Source organism: Sinocyclocheilus grahami, unplaced genomic scaffold (genome assembly GCF_001515645.1).
Source record: "Sinocyclocheilus grahami isolate Dianchi unplaced genomic scaffold, SAMN03320097.WGS_v1.1 scaffold1820.1, whole genome shotgun sequence".
Classification (NCBI taxonomy): Eukaryota; Metazoa; Chordata; class Actinopteri; order Cypriniformes; family Cyprinidae; genus Sinocyclocheilus; species Sinocyclocheilus grahami.
This window is the reverse complement of record NW_015506999.1, coordinates 36,684-51,457: the sequence shown is the minus strand read 5'-3', so window position 1 is coordinate 51,457 and position 14,774 is coordinate 36,684. Positions and strand designations below refer to the sequence as shown.

General features: G+C 38.9%; 1 protein-coding gene across 1 annotated transcript in view; it reads right to left on the bottom strand.

Annotated features, from left to right (window-relative positions):
- LOC107572844 (RIMS-binding protein 2-like) overlaps nucleotides 1-14,774 on the bottom strand; it is a 66,822-nt gene that overhangs the window by 33,278 nt on the left and 18,770 nt on the right. The window contains 7 exon segments of the mRNA XM_016259274.1: nucleotides 1,517-1,642; nucleotides 2,115-2,229; nucleotides 3,926-4,687; nucleotides 6,823-6,978; nucleotides 8,014-8,163; nucleotides 8,283-8,879; nucleotides 10,080-10,231. Of these exon segments, the coding sequence (XP_016114760.1) occupies nucleotides 1,517-1,642; nucleotides 2,115-2,229; nucleotides 3,926-4,687; nucleotides 6,823-6,978; nucleotides 8,014-8,163; nucleotides 8,283-8,879; nucleotides 10,080-10,231 (2,058 nt within the window).

The following is a 14,774-nucleotide window of genomic DNA, read 5'->3' as shown; positions in this document are numbered from 1 at the left end:
TACCTGTGGAACACACACTATTTATACACTCATACACTTATTTATCTAACACTCATACTCAGTCTACACCTAAAATTTGCACATAATATACAGTACCTGTACATACAAAAACTGTCTATTGTAATATACCTGCACATACAATTGTCGATTTATATATTTTTATTTTATTTTATTTTTTTTCTGTGTTTTTTGTTCTGTCACTGTCATTCTGTTACACTGTGGAAGCTTCTGTCACGAAAACAAATTCCTCGTATGTGTAAACATACCTGGCAATAACGCTCATTCTGATTCTGATTCTGATTCATCTATGTTTGTCTTCCAAATGTTAATGAGAGGCTCCTGCATGTCTATCAGGTAAAGGCAGCTTCTGTTCTTTTTAAGGTTAACAATACAAGTACAGCTCTAGCTGTTTCTAACTGTATCTGAGACATGCTTCTGATTTGTAAGATATGTTTGTTTACAGTACTACATTTACAATGTAAATCTATAGGTTAAAAGAAATGTGAAGCTTGTATTTTTTGGCTAAATATAAGTGCTGTTTGAGCTGTACAACTGTCCCAAATTTTACTACTGCTGAACTTCTGTGTAGTTATTGTACATGTTTGCATCCCTATAATTAGCCTATTTGTGAAAGTTTAAGGTTTAAGGGTTTAGTGTGGACATAACAGGAGCTGAAAGACTGGATATGACTTAATTTAAACAAGGTTAATAAAGCATTATCGTCACACTAATTTCATGCATTATGTTTAAGTTTTGTGGCTGTACTTCCGAGACCATGTGTTTTATTTTTACCATTTACTCTGGTGAAACTGCTGTGAGACACTGTAATTTTTTTAGAAACTGAAGAATTTTTTTGTAAGAATCTGTGATAAACAGCATGTCACAGAAGCAGTCAGTAGAGCTTAACCTGCATTAAGTTAAGAAATAATCATTTAAAGACCCCATGAAATTACATGAAAAATGTACTCTGCTTTCCTGAACTGATGTTTTTCCTACTGAAAAAGGCAGTTTGGGTGGTACAAAAGTTTGTTTTAGTATATACCAACAGTGTATTTCGTCAGTATTTAGGAGTGGACTAGGAGTAGACTTACCTAAAGAAAGGTACGTTTACACACACACACACGTGTGTGTATATATATACATATATATATATATATATATAATTCATATAAAATAAATATTAAACTAATATAATATAGTATAATATAATATACTACTATATTATACTAGGTTGCTATGACAATTACACCGATTAAAACCAATCCCTCTTCTTCAAACTGAAAAATAAGAGTTTGCTCAAACTGAATTTACCTGAGTAACTGAAACTGTCTTTGTAAGCTATTTGTATAGGCCACTCAAAGCTAACAGAAATGCACTAAAAGCCACAAAACTCTTACTTTGATTTCATAAGGGACTTTAAACAAGATACTCTTGTAATAATCTGATATATCAGTTCAAATTTGTTCTGGTAATTTTGGTTAAATTTTCTTTTTCATGGAGGAGCCACGCCACATACCATATCGGTGCTCTGTTCGCTGTGGGGGCCATGTCCTGTGGTGGGCTACACTGGTATAGTAAACATCGTCCTTGATAGGTGAGAGGTTCCCCTCACTCCCCTCACTGTTATTCTCCACGGTGATCTCTATGGAAACACCAATCAGAGCATTACAGCCACAGCCCCTCTACTCAGCCAGTGAGTTGTGGATTATGACATTTTCAAGGCTCTCGATGTGTGTTTTAGGATCGGAAGTGCCATTCTATAGCACTAAGGCATTAAAAATGGCATACTGATCTTAAAACAGTATTGAAAGCTGGCTGACATGAGTTGCGCCAGAGTAAAACAGCAATGTTTAACATGATGGTTGTCTAGGTGACAGTGTGTGGCCTGTTAAGAGTACGGTACCATTTGTATACTAGAATTAATCCTTTAATTATTAGTGAATCTGAAATAGAATCAATGGCAAAGGTCAACCAAAAGTGACTCCAAGGGCTTACAGAACACTGGAACTGTAATCATGACATGTAAGGAAAACAGAGGAACACACAATAGGTGTCTCTACGAAAGACACTAAAGGAAGGGAGGGAGAGTCCAAACATCATGTGACCACACTAACCAATGGTAGGGACTGTCATTGGTCTTCTCTGAGCGGGTGGATAGCCGTGATTCGTCCTACGGCCAGAATGGTCCAGTCGATCCGAGCGTCCTGTTGAGGGAGAGCTCCCTAAAATCTTCAAAAGCAAATATTAAAATGTTAATCAAAGCCTGTGATGCTTTAAAAATAGATATCCTATTAAAAAAAGATTGCCATCATCCCCAAAATGAAAAAAAAAATTAAAAAAAATTAAACTGATTTCTTTAGAGAACGAGATTCTATCAAAACAAGTAGGATGAACCCGCCAAAACATTTAACATAAACAATTGAAACAAACTCTGACAACAACATGAGCAGGGTTTTGGCAGAAATCAGATGCTTAACTAAAGACCATTTTGGTTTTTGTTCTGCTCCTCTTTAGTTCATATGGTATAGTTTTCAATGTAGTTTGTGATGAGCTTTTTAAATCATATCATTCTAAATTATGGTCTGCCTACACTCGTAATGTAATGTGTTGAGTATATAAAACTGTCATTACAACTATTTAGCGTGCTCAAAATCTGTATATGACCGTATTCAGGACCTTAACCACCACAGACATCCTGGGAGATTTCCCTGGAATTTTCAGAATAATGGACAATTTTTCAATATCTCATTCCTGAAATTGTCATTTGGTCCCCCTCGAATATTTAGTACTATTAGGTCAGTAGTGCAAAAACCTTGATGTATGAGCAGGTATTAGAAGAAAACAAATATGGGAAGCAAAACACATCAAAAAAGGATATATTTGTACTACTCAATCCAAATAAGTGAGGATGAGTTATCTGTTCAAGCCCAAACTCGATGCCCAAACAAACCAGCTTTGACCGTTCTAATCAGTGGCACCACATTCACAGGCTTTAATAACATGTCCATGGTGCACTGTTAAATGTGCAGATTAGCCATATTTTTGGTCTTTCCAGCTTCCCATTAACAACTGTCAACCAGTGTTTTCCAACCCTGCCCCTGGAGGCACCCCAACACTACACATTTTTTAACTCTTCCCAATCAAACATATCTAAATCAACTCATCAGTTCATGAGTAGAGACTCCAAGACCTAAAATGGATGGGTCAGATAAGGGAGACATCCAAAATGTGTCCTTACGGGGTGCCTCCAGGAACAGGGTTTGTATACACTGCTCTAAACCAGAAGTCTTCAACCTTGCTCTTGGAGACCCACTATCCTGCAAAGTTTATTTCCAACCTGTTTCAATACACCTGCCTGTGAGTTTTCAAGTGATCTTGAGGACATGGATGAACTGGTTCAGGTGATTAGGGTTGGAGCTAAACTCTGAAGGATAGTGGGTCTCCAGGAGCAGGGTTGAATACCTCTGCCAGAAACTATTAACATGGACTCTAAAGTATAAGTTGGAGGACTGTGGAGACATTGTCATTTGATTTGTGACTCTTCTTACAACAGAAACAAGAAACACTCAGAAATGGCCTTTAGGTAATCAAAACAAATCTACACATCCAAAAAATTTCACTCAACACTAGGAATCAAACAAAGTCACATGAGATCTAAATCAAATCAAGAAAGTCAAGAAAGATCATACAAGCTAAAATCCCCCCCAAACATAGTAATATCAAAAGGTGAAATCAAACAACAACATAAAGTTAAGCAACGTCTAAAAAAAGCAAAACAAGAAAAACAAAACCAAATAAACCAATGACAGACTGGGTGGAACACCATGAACAGAAGAATGGTTTAATCGATTGTCGATGAGAACACAAAGCAGTTGGTAGATGAGGAGAGGGTGGAAGTGTGAGAAGAGGGGTAGGAGACACACACCAGGGGTTCATCCATTGCCCTGTTGAGTCTGGCCACAGAGTAGGCCCTAATGTCCGTGTGATGGGTCCTGCCAACCTCGCTCAGCCTGCCCTCGCTCCGGAACCTGCGTTGGGGATGGTGAAGGTGTGGATGATAGTGGTAATGATGGTACGACTCCCGCATGCTCCTTGTCTCCGGAATGGTATCCAGGAAGTCCTCCTCCACGCTGCACTGCCGGGTCAGTGACCTTTTCCTGCCAGCAGCCAGAGCACGCCTTTCCACAGGCCCCTCACTGTGGATCACCCGCATGTTGGGGCCAGAACCCACCCGCAGCGGGCTGCACCCCGTGTATGAGTGGTAGCTTCCACGGTAGCCAAGCGAGCCCTCCTCCTCGCTCCCGCAGTCTAGTCCGCTGTCGGGGCTCTTGGTGTTCTGCCTGCTACTGCTGCTGCTCCAGCACGGTGGCCGCTCATCTATGGAGCTGTAGCGTGGAGAGGAGCGCTGCCTCTGCAGCCTGCGGACACTCTTGCTTGGGGAAAGGTGGTTAGACTTCCGTGAGTCCTGGTCGTAGGGATGCGGGCTCCTGCAAGGAGTGCCTGGACGAGCCTCCTCGAAACGCAGCCGCTGACCCATGACCTCCACCCCGGTGTCCAGTTCCTCCTCGGCAACTTCCGGGATGCTGTGTAGCCGCTTGTGGGAGCGCAAGGAGCGCTGTCGTACCACCTCCCGCTGCAGGTCCCAACTGTCCCGGTCCACCGCAAGGTCCTGACGCCTGTAATATGCCTTTTAGAAGCCGGAAAGGGTGATTGACAGAGGAGCCAAAGTTTCAGTTAGATTTGGACGTTTTTCAATTTGTTAAAATCAGGATTTTTTTTGGTGGGTTTTGTTTGATGTTGTTAGAACAGGCAGAGAAGATAAAACAGTGTGCAAATAGAGAACAAAATGGGAAAAGAAAGACAAAATAAAGACAGAATTAGTTATCGGAGGTCATGGTCGAATGTAGGGCATGCAGTCTCATTCCATGATGGACATGACATGCGACGGAAGGGAATCTGTAGAAGGAAAACATCAGGAAATGTAAACCGTACAGAAAATGAGAACTGGAGTTTATCACATATGCAGGGCTTATTGAGACAATCCACTAACAAAGCACAGTCCAACAACAACAACAAAAACTACAGATGAGAATTCAGAACACAGAACATTAAGAAATGAATAACAGGCAATCAAAGGATCAAGACTAACGAATCTAAGGACTACACAGTACATGAATAAAAAAAATAAAAATAAAAATGGAGATTCATCTGCCAAGCAACAAGTGAATTGTGTTAAAAAGTAGACCAGTAACCTGGAATGGAAATTTAAAAATATATTATTAAAAAGGCAAATCTATTTTCAAGCCTATTTTCAAATCTAGTTTAAAATTTCTACATCATGATACACTTAACAGATATTTTTTAGATTAAGAGGTGATTGCTACAGCAGCATATTTTTTTTTAATTATTGTTGTTTTTTAGTATACAAGTTTGACACCACTGTATATATATATAGTTTTTTTTGTATCATACCAAACTGTAGCACAGATGTCTGCAGTTCGAGGCAAATCATATCTCAAAACAGTGGAATATTCTGTTATATATATATATATATATAAGGTGTTAGTTTTCATACCACAATCCCAATAGCTGCCCAGGTCTCCAAAAACATAACTCAAAACAAAAATGACAAAAACTGAAATATAATATACCATTTATTGCTTCATATATTCAATACATCATGTATTTTTGGAACCCTTTCTGTATAATACTTATTCATAAATATATTTTGAAAGAAATCTTAACAGTATTAAACATTTTTCATGAAAAGACAGATATTCACAAAATTTTAAAATTACACTGAGAAAAGTAAAACTTAACAGAAGCGTAACCAAGAGACAAACATAATCAAAAGTGAATAACTGTTTCATTTAAGCAGACTTTACTTAAATGAGATTCCCAAAATGCCCTTGGAATGATATGTTCATTTTCACCTGATCATGTAGGAGCTAATTTGACACTTGAAACAGGTTCAATTTATGTAATACTTATGCATAGAATACACAAACAAACCCTGTATTTATTTAATAATAATCACAAACGCATACAACCATGGCGTTATATTCCATGAGGTAAACACTTCAGGCATAGCAAACACATACACACTGTATATACCTGCACATATGTGATTGTCATATGCAATAAATCTAAGAATCTACAAGGAGATTATAGAGTAATCCAGATCAATTTTTACTAGATACAAATGCATAGTGATGCAATACTTAAAACTGAACAACAGAGTTTGCAACATCTGGAGAGCGTAAAGCATATTAGATTGTTTACTCATGCATTGCGTGTGCAGCCTCAGGTTAAGCCATTCAGATGTATCGAGCTTTGTATGACTGGACAGGCTTATACAAAGCTGGCTAAATGACTGGATGACGTCGAAGTTCTGTAGTGCAAAGCAACCCAACCCGCTAACCCACTTTTAGGACCCAGGAGAGACTGAGGATGGGGTGACCTGTTAAGATCCTGCCGCTCAAGCTTTTATGCAACATCAGAGGTCTACCACCTCCTGTTTTAAATTCACCATCACAAAAACACACAAAAAAAACAACTCTAGTCATATATTCAGAACAAATCCACTGAGTTACTTTATAACAAAAATACTCTTACCTCTACAGACCACCTTAACTGAACTGCAGTTGGCCTTTCAAGCCTATTCTATAAGGTTGAAGTGTCAACCATCTAGTACCACCCCTTGGGAGGAGCCCTACAGAACACGGCATACTCCATCCCCCTTCGTCTGTCCCAGCCTCTAGCCTGCGGCCCTGTGGCCCACGCCCAAGACAGACGGCGACCGGAAGGGTGTCTGTTCCATACCTTTAATGTGTTGTGTGAGTTGATGCCGCGGCGGCGCCCTTCTTCCAGCTGCATCTCCGAGTACAGCTCCTCCTCATCCTCCTCCATGATGTCAGACAGATCAGAGCCCCGACTGCTCTCAGTGTAGTACTCCTCACTGTGGCTATAGTGATGATGCTGGAGATATACACACAGAGATCTTCATGATTTAACACTCCAAGAAGAAATCTTTAAAACTTAACAGAAATCTCACGTAATTAGAATTACACTCTGGTTTTCTAATGTTTCTGCTTCCTAATTTTGCCCATGAATACTTTTTTCTTAATTGGTTTTGCAAATGTCTTTGTTTTGTTATTTGTATAACTTTGATGTTTTGCTTGGTTTCCTTGGATTTTGTATTTGTTTCATTTGTGAATTATTAATTTATGAATCCAAGGAAAACAAGCAAAGCTTCAAAGTAAAAAAAAATTATAATAATTTCCCTCCCTATCTTTAGACCTGTGATTTATTTGCATGTTCGGTTACACTTTACTTGAAGGGGTGTGCATAAGACTGACATGACACCTTCATAATCATGACATGACACCAACATAATCATGACATGACACATATCATGAATATGAAGGAGGTTTTATGTCTTATGCACACCCCTTCAAGTAAAGTGTTACCGCATGTTCTTAAAAAAAGAAACACAACACAAAAGTAAAATAATGTAATGAGATAAAAAAATAAATAAATAAAGGAAACAGATAAATAAGCACAAAGTGGCCCTGAACATTATTCAGGCCCATATTTGAGGGCCTATTTGGCCTACATGCAAAAATGTATGAATGCTATATTTTATCTCAGATTTTATACTTGCCTGATTATAAAGATATATAAAATGTTATTTGTAGCGATATTTCTTTGTGTCAGGATAACTGTTTGCATTTTTCATTATTTTATGTTAACATTAAGTTACAAAATATAGTTATAACCAACAATTTGTAATATACATTATTAATTCAATAAAATATCAACATAATATAAGTATAATATAATTCAATATAATATATTGTAATATATATAATATAACACCCGGAATGTACATTTTGTAATAATTTGTAAAGCATAAATAAACAGAAATGTCCATTACTTGTGTTGGTAAAGTTGTCAGCTGACTCAAAACTCCCCCCTGTGCAGCACAAAAAGATTGCTATTTCTTAGACTCACATGTCTGCCCAGCTCAGAACCTCTGAGAAACTCATCCACAGAAGCACCTCTTCGCCTGGCGTGAGGGGAATCGTACCCATCCTCCTCCTCATCTGAGTTTAATGAATGCAGAGCATTACCCCTGTCACTGAAGATGTTCCTCCTCTCCACCTGAAACAGATCATGTACATTAAACTCTGCCATACTGCTTCAAAGCATTCCAGCAATCCTCCATACTGACACCTTGTTTATCAACTTCCTCATTTAGCCCAACAAACCAGTGGACTTACCCTGCTGTTCGGGGCGCTCCTCTGCGCCACCTGGCGGGCTATAGCACGAGCCACTGTGTTGGGAATGGGCACTCCCTGAGGTTGAGGCAAGATCCTCTGAGGGGATGGTGAGCGCCGGCCCTCTATGTGAGGGGGCTCCAGTGTGTGTCCCGGGTGTGAAGGGGGCGGAAGTGGTGACGGGGCTCTGGGATGCGGCTCCCAGGGCTGCCCCATTCGCCTGCCCATCTCTGGCTCTTTGGCATGGGGGTCTCTGGCACTTGGTAGGAGTTTGGGTTTAGACATGGGGTACGGGGAAGGCGAGGGGTGTACGTGGGGGTGTGAGGGAGGTGGATGAGGGTGGGGTGGTGGGACGGAGTGGGGCTGAACATGCGGTTGTGGATGGGTTGGGGGGTAGGCTTGTGGGTAGGGAGGCGGGTGAGGGGGGTGTCCGTGGGAGTGAGGCACCAGGAGGTTGTGCGGAATGGTGGCCACGGGAGAGTCCTGCGACTCTCCTTGTGCTGATATTGTCCTCACAACGACCTCCTGCGCTTCCAGACACTGGATACGGTTCAGTTCCACCGTAACAAAATCTGCTGTGGGGTACATTATCTCTGCTATCTGAAAACAAACAAACAAAAGAAATATGGGATAAACAAATGTGCCTTTGCAAGGATAAACCATTAGTGTTTTCTGCAGATACAGCCAGGCAGTTACTCAGATTTGTACTTGACCTGCTATTTTTATTAGATATTTTCACTGCCCCCATAATAAAAATGATCAACATTATTTTTAGCATTACATTTTGTGTTAAAAATAAAAACATTTAATTTATATAGTTTTATTAAAATAAAAAATATATTAATACAAATATAAAATACTTCATTGATAATTTTAAATGTGATAGAAATACATTTCATATTTTTAATTTGGAAAATAATTATAAATCAAAATATAATACATATATAAACAAAATAATCTACATAATGAAATAATATATATTTTAATACATTTAATTTTGTTTGTTAAAATTAAATTTTTATGTACAATTTATTTTTTAATTATTTACAAGTACATACATATTATAATTTATAGTATTTTATTTCCAATAATAGCTGGAAATTACACACCTATATTTTAATTATGTGACAGAAATAAATTCATAAACACTTTTGTTAGAAAACAGCAGCATATGGTGATTTGTTTATCATTTTCAACCAATTACAGATGATATTTATAAGAGTATAACAAGTATGCTCACACTTTTGACAAAAGTTAGACAGATAGATGCTTAATGCATCATAGAAAATCAAATGTTTAAGCTTGCCAAAAACTTTAATTTAATGAATGTAAAACAAGGTGACAAAATTACAGGGTGATGCTTCTTCACACTGGCCCTGGACCATTTAGACATCCTTATTGTTAAGAGCAGCATATTTCAAACCTACTGGTACATGGAAAACATCTCAGAAAAAAAAAAAATTTGTATATACATAAATAATTGTACTTTTTTGTCTCAAGAAAAGAGGTTAATATTATTTCAATATGTGTTTTTGTCACATTGTCCAAAAACTCTTACATAAACCCCTGCATTATATATAACACAGGGGAAACACTGGCCATGAAATGACACAAACGATCACCTGATGGAGCCAGTGAGCAGTGTTCAAAAATGTGAACTAGCACAACATGTTCAACCTCCAAGCTGACCTTAGACCTTTCATTTAGGCCTTCATTAGCAGGGCCCACTGCTTATTGCAGATCAGTAGCAGTTATGCACAAGTGGCATGACGATAGTAAGAATCAGCAACATCACTTCACCTTTTGACCTTTAGTGCAGACTATGTAGCCGATTACATTGGCTCCATTGGAAGTGCCGGTAGGAGTGAGGGAAGGAGGCTTCCAATGGATCTGCAAGACTCCAGGTGTCTGTCCCATCTGAACTTGCACATCCTGAGGAGGTAAAGGAGGACCTGAAAAAAAAAAGAGTTGCTATTCAAGCAAATCTGTGTAGGTCTGCTATTGTGTTTGTGGGTGGGCTGTGACATGCATTCTGCTTTCAGAAACACGTGCATGCTTGTGCATGAAAATTTGATGCATGTGTAATGTGCATGTGGGTGTTTGTGTGCGTGCATTTTACAGCCGTAAGGGATGCCAGCTGGGCATAGACGACAGTGTATTTGCTTATGTCAGCACTCTGAATTTATGTGGGCTGATTCATCTTAATCATACTGAGAGTTTTATGTGGCTGCCAGCAATGGAACGCACCATCTCAGAACCTAAAACACACAATGCTCTGTTATCATTTCAGCTGTTTTGCATAACAGTACAGAGCAGGCATCATTCACTCCATCTCTTGCTTGGTTTTAATTCAAAACATTTAAATGTTTGTCAGGGCTGGTTATCAATACAGATTTCCTAATTGGATTCGATTTTGATTCACAAACTCTCATTTTTTCCTGATTTGAATCTAATTTGGATTCACTTCCAATTAATTTGCGGATATTTCAGTTATAATGTCCATTTTGTTTTTTCATGTTCTTCCATACAGAAATAAATTTTCTCTTTGACAGGTTCAAATCAGAAACTCCTCAAAACAAAATGACTCATAAGAGTGATTTATTTCAGTAATCAGGCTACACTTATCACACTGCATGTTTCCGATTCACTAAAAACAAAAGGCTCATTAGAGTCATTTGCTTGTCAATCTGACTACTCTGCCCATACTGTATGATTTTGATTTGCTAAAAAGAACTGGCTTATAAGAATCACTTACCTGTGAATCTGGGTACTGTGGTCATGCTGTACTACAAATTTCTGATTCACTAAAAAGAATCAGCTCGTCAGAGTCATTTGTTTGTGCATCTGGCTACTCTGGTCATGCTGTACTGTATGTTTTTGATTTGCTATTAAGAACTGGCTCATAAGAATAATTTGTTTTGTATCTTGTTTTTGCATGCAGCCTGTGACAGGTCTTTGCGAAGACTACAAGAACCAGACATGTCCTCTGCACAGACCCTATGGCCAGCTTTAACTCCACTCCACCAAACTCTGGTGTAATGTACAGTAGCCCGATCTTCAAGGAGAAGGAACTGGATGAATATTTTGAAAGATGCCAATCCACAGTCTGACTCGTGATGCAGCCTGGAGTTAAACCACACCATGTTGGTTCATCTGGCCAGAGGAGAATTGCCCCACCCCCCGACTGAGCCTGGTTTTTTGTTCCATTTTTGTCACCAATGAAGTTTGGGTTCCTTGTCACAGTTGACTTTTGGCTCGCTTAGTTTTGGACCCTTACTATTTGGCAATATTACTGACTTGACTGCATGGACACTATCGGATGAGAACTGAACTGAGCTGGATGATGACATCACAGCTGCTTTCTAGATGAACTCATTCTACAATTGATGAAATTTACCAAATTGAATTAACAATGAGCTGATTTCAAATGAATAATGACTGAGGAGCTTTACAGCAGAATTTAATTTTGATAAATTATTTTAACAACTTTTTAACTGCATTTAATTGAGAGATGCCATCACATTTGTTTACTAAAACACAAATTAAACGGCTTTGTAAACTGTAAACGGTTTCCCAGTGACAAGCGCCCACTCAAACGATCAATTAAGAAAAGCCATCCTGATGTCAGAGAGCAGGTAGTCCTGTCACGGGTTTGAAATCTTCGATGGATCACACTAAACCACACTGATCACTTCTCTGCCCACCACATGACAGATCATCAGGGGGAGCGCTTAATCAATGGCCACCCCTCACTGATCAGAGCCCACGGGCCGCTGACCGGTCCAGAGACATCAGGGGCTTGATTGAGTGCCTGTGGAAAGACAGTGGATCTAAAAGTGGAACATTTAAGAGGAACTGGATCAATGCTCTGTAATTGAAAACAGCTCAAAGGCTGTCTTTATCTGATCAGGCCTTCATCTGAGGCTGCTGCTGCATGGGTAAACGCCTGCAGATGGATGTCATGAAATAAAACCCTGCACCGTTAGTCCGCAGGGAAGCCCGCCGATAGGTTTACGTTGCCCTGTGCATATTACAGTCTATAGTTGGGGAACACAATGTGAGCGAGACTAGACCCGAGGGTTCATTTATCTCAAGATGTCCTGAGGCATGCACTCCACTGTGCTGGAAATTCGATAATCTGTGAGCAGGACCGTTCCATCATGAGTGGCCTTCCCTTAATTAACGTTCTATTTCAATTAAAAGTATCAATTAAAAAAAAAATACATCAGAGAGAGAGGCATTGTGGGAGAAAAAACATTCCTGTTAACACTTTAAAAGCATGACTTCCATGTTCTTACATTTTTTAAAACGGAGAGAGAGAAAAAAAACTGGGTTATCTGATATATTGCTTTCCAGCTAAACTGGGTTGAATTGTTTTTCACATATTCCTTTAAGTTTTATTAAAGGTAGCATGTTGTAAAATGACAGTTTATAAAATAAATGACACAATTATAAAATGTATTAACTTTATGAGTTAAATCAGACTACTCCGGTTGCGCTGTATGTATTTGATTCACTAATTCATTAAGAACGACTCATTTCATTTGCTGGGGAATCTGGCTATTATGGTCACACTGTACTGTAAGTTTTTGATTTGCAAAAATTAATTGACTCTTAAGAATCATTTTCTTGTGAATCCGGCTCCTTTGGTCGTGCTTTGTGTTTTTGATTTGCTAAAAAGAACTGGATAATAATAATAATAATTTGCTTGTGAATTTGGCTACTCTAGTTACTCTTTTCTGTAAATTTTTAATTTGCTAAAAAGAACTGTCTCACAAGATTCAATTGCTCGAGAATCCGACTACTCTGGTAGCAATCTATGTTTTGATTAAATTAAATAATTACAAAATTACTTAACTTTACAAGTTAAATGTTGTGCTTTTGCACACCAACCACTATGTAAATACATAAACACACAGCTGAAGACTGTGCTTTGGTATTCACCATAAGAATGATGTTTGGCGATTTTATAATTCACAGTTTCAACTAACACTGGCAAATAGATTCATTGCTGTCATGCTTATTTAATGAAGATACACTACCGTTCAAACGTTTGGGGTCAGCAGTGTTGTTATTAGTAGTTAATTAATATTTTTATTCAGCAAGGATGAATTAAATTGATCAAAAGTGACAGACATTTATAAACTTTTGAAGTATGAATACTTCATGAAGTATCAAACTAATGATGTATGAAGTGTAATTTTTGAGATATTAAAAGCATCTTCGGGTCTCTCCACACCAAACAGAACATTAGGGTTAATTAGCATTCTATGACAATAAAAACTGCAACTGTTAATGCTCACAGGCTCTGCTGAGAGCTACCACCCGGCAGGAGACAGCCGTACTAATGCTGATGGCCTTTCATTTCCTCCCTGGACAATGGCTGCCGCACTCAGGATGGGAGGGAAGAATGAGCTGGCACTGAAAGCATCTTCATACACACGTCTGCTTTGCTTCTTGGCATTGCAATGAGAGTGTATACGTCTATGAGTGTGTGTGCCACTGTGAAATAATGTGGGAGACAGTAAAAAACGAGCAAGCGAGGACTCCCTCAGAAGCAGAATACCGGGCATCCCCCTCTGCCCTCCCCTTTCTCACATCCTCTCTGATTCTTCCTCTTTTCATCTTCAGTCGCTCCACTTCCCTACTGCGGCAAACGCTTGTCCCATTTCCATTCATCACGCATTCATTCATTTACTTCACTCTCATTCGTCTGTACTCCAAAGCAAGACACCTTCATGGTCCGCTGGGAACAGCGTAGAGAGATGAAGAAAAGCAAAATGCAACTAGGTTGATCAACATCTCAGGTAGATGTCTGCGTAATGGGTGTTATGCCAAAACCAGAGCCGACAGCTCTTCGTTTATATGCTAAAGTGCCATAGGTTTCTTTTAATGAAGGCAGCTTGTGCTTGTCTACTTGTCTCTCTAGGGTAGGAAGCTCTTTATGGAGCACTAAACTTCCAGGCTCCTCCTTTAGCATGCTGAATTGATGAACAGGAAGAGCATAGCAAACATCAAGGTTACATGCCTAATGTTAACTGTTATCTGGCACATGAACTTAAAAGTTGAAAAAAGTGAAACATTTCTAAATGTGGGTGGTATTTGGGCCTTAATTACATCCATAATAAATCCACAAGACCAATAATACTTACTAATACACGCATTTTAATCTTAAAGCATAAACCTTATTAGGCTTTCTGTCAGCTTTAGTCCCTGTCATGATCAAAATGTGAGATTAACATTTCAGTTGGGTACAACATTTTGCTCATTTTAAGGTACCAGCAATTATAATTCTTGAGATATCATGCCCTAAAAACATGGCATAGGAAATAATTATGGGGCTAAAAAATATTTAAATCTGCAAGAAACTAATCCATGGATTAATTACGGAGCAACCACTCTAAAAAAACTTTGCAACCATTCAGAGCACCCTAGCAACCACACTACATTGTGCTAACAACCATTTAGAAGCAGAACATTTTTGCAACCACACAC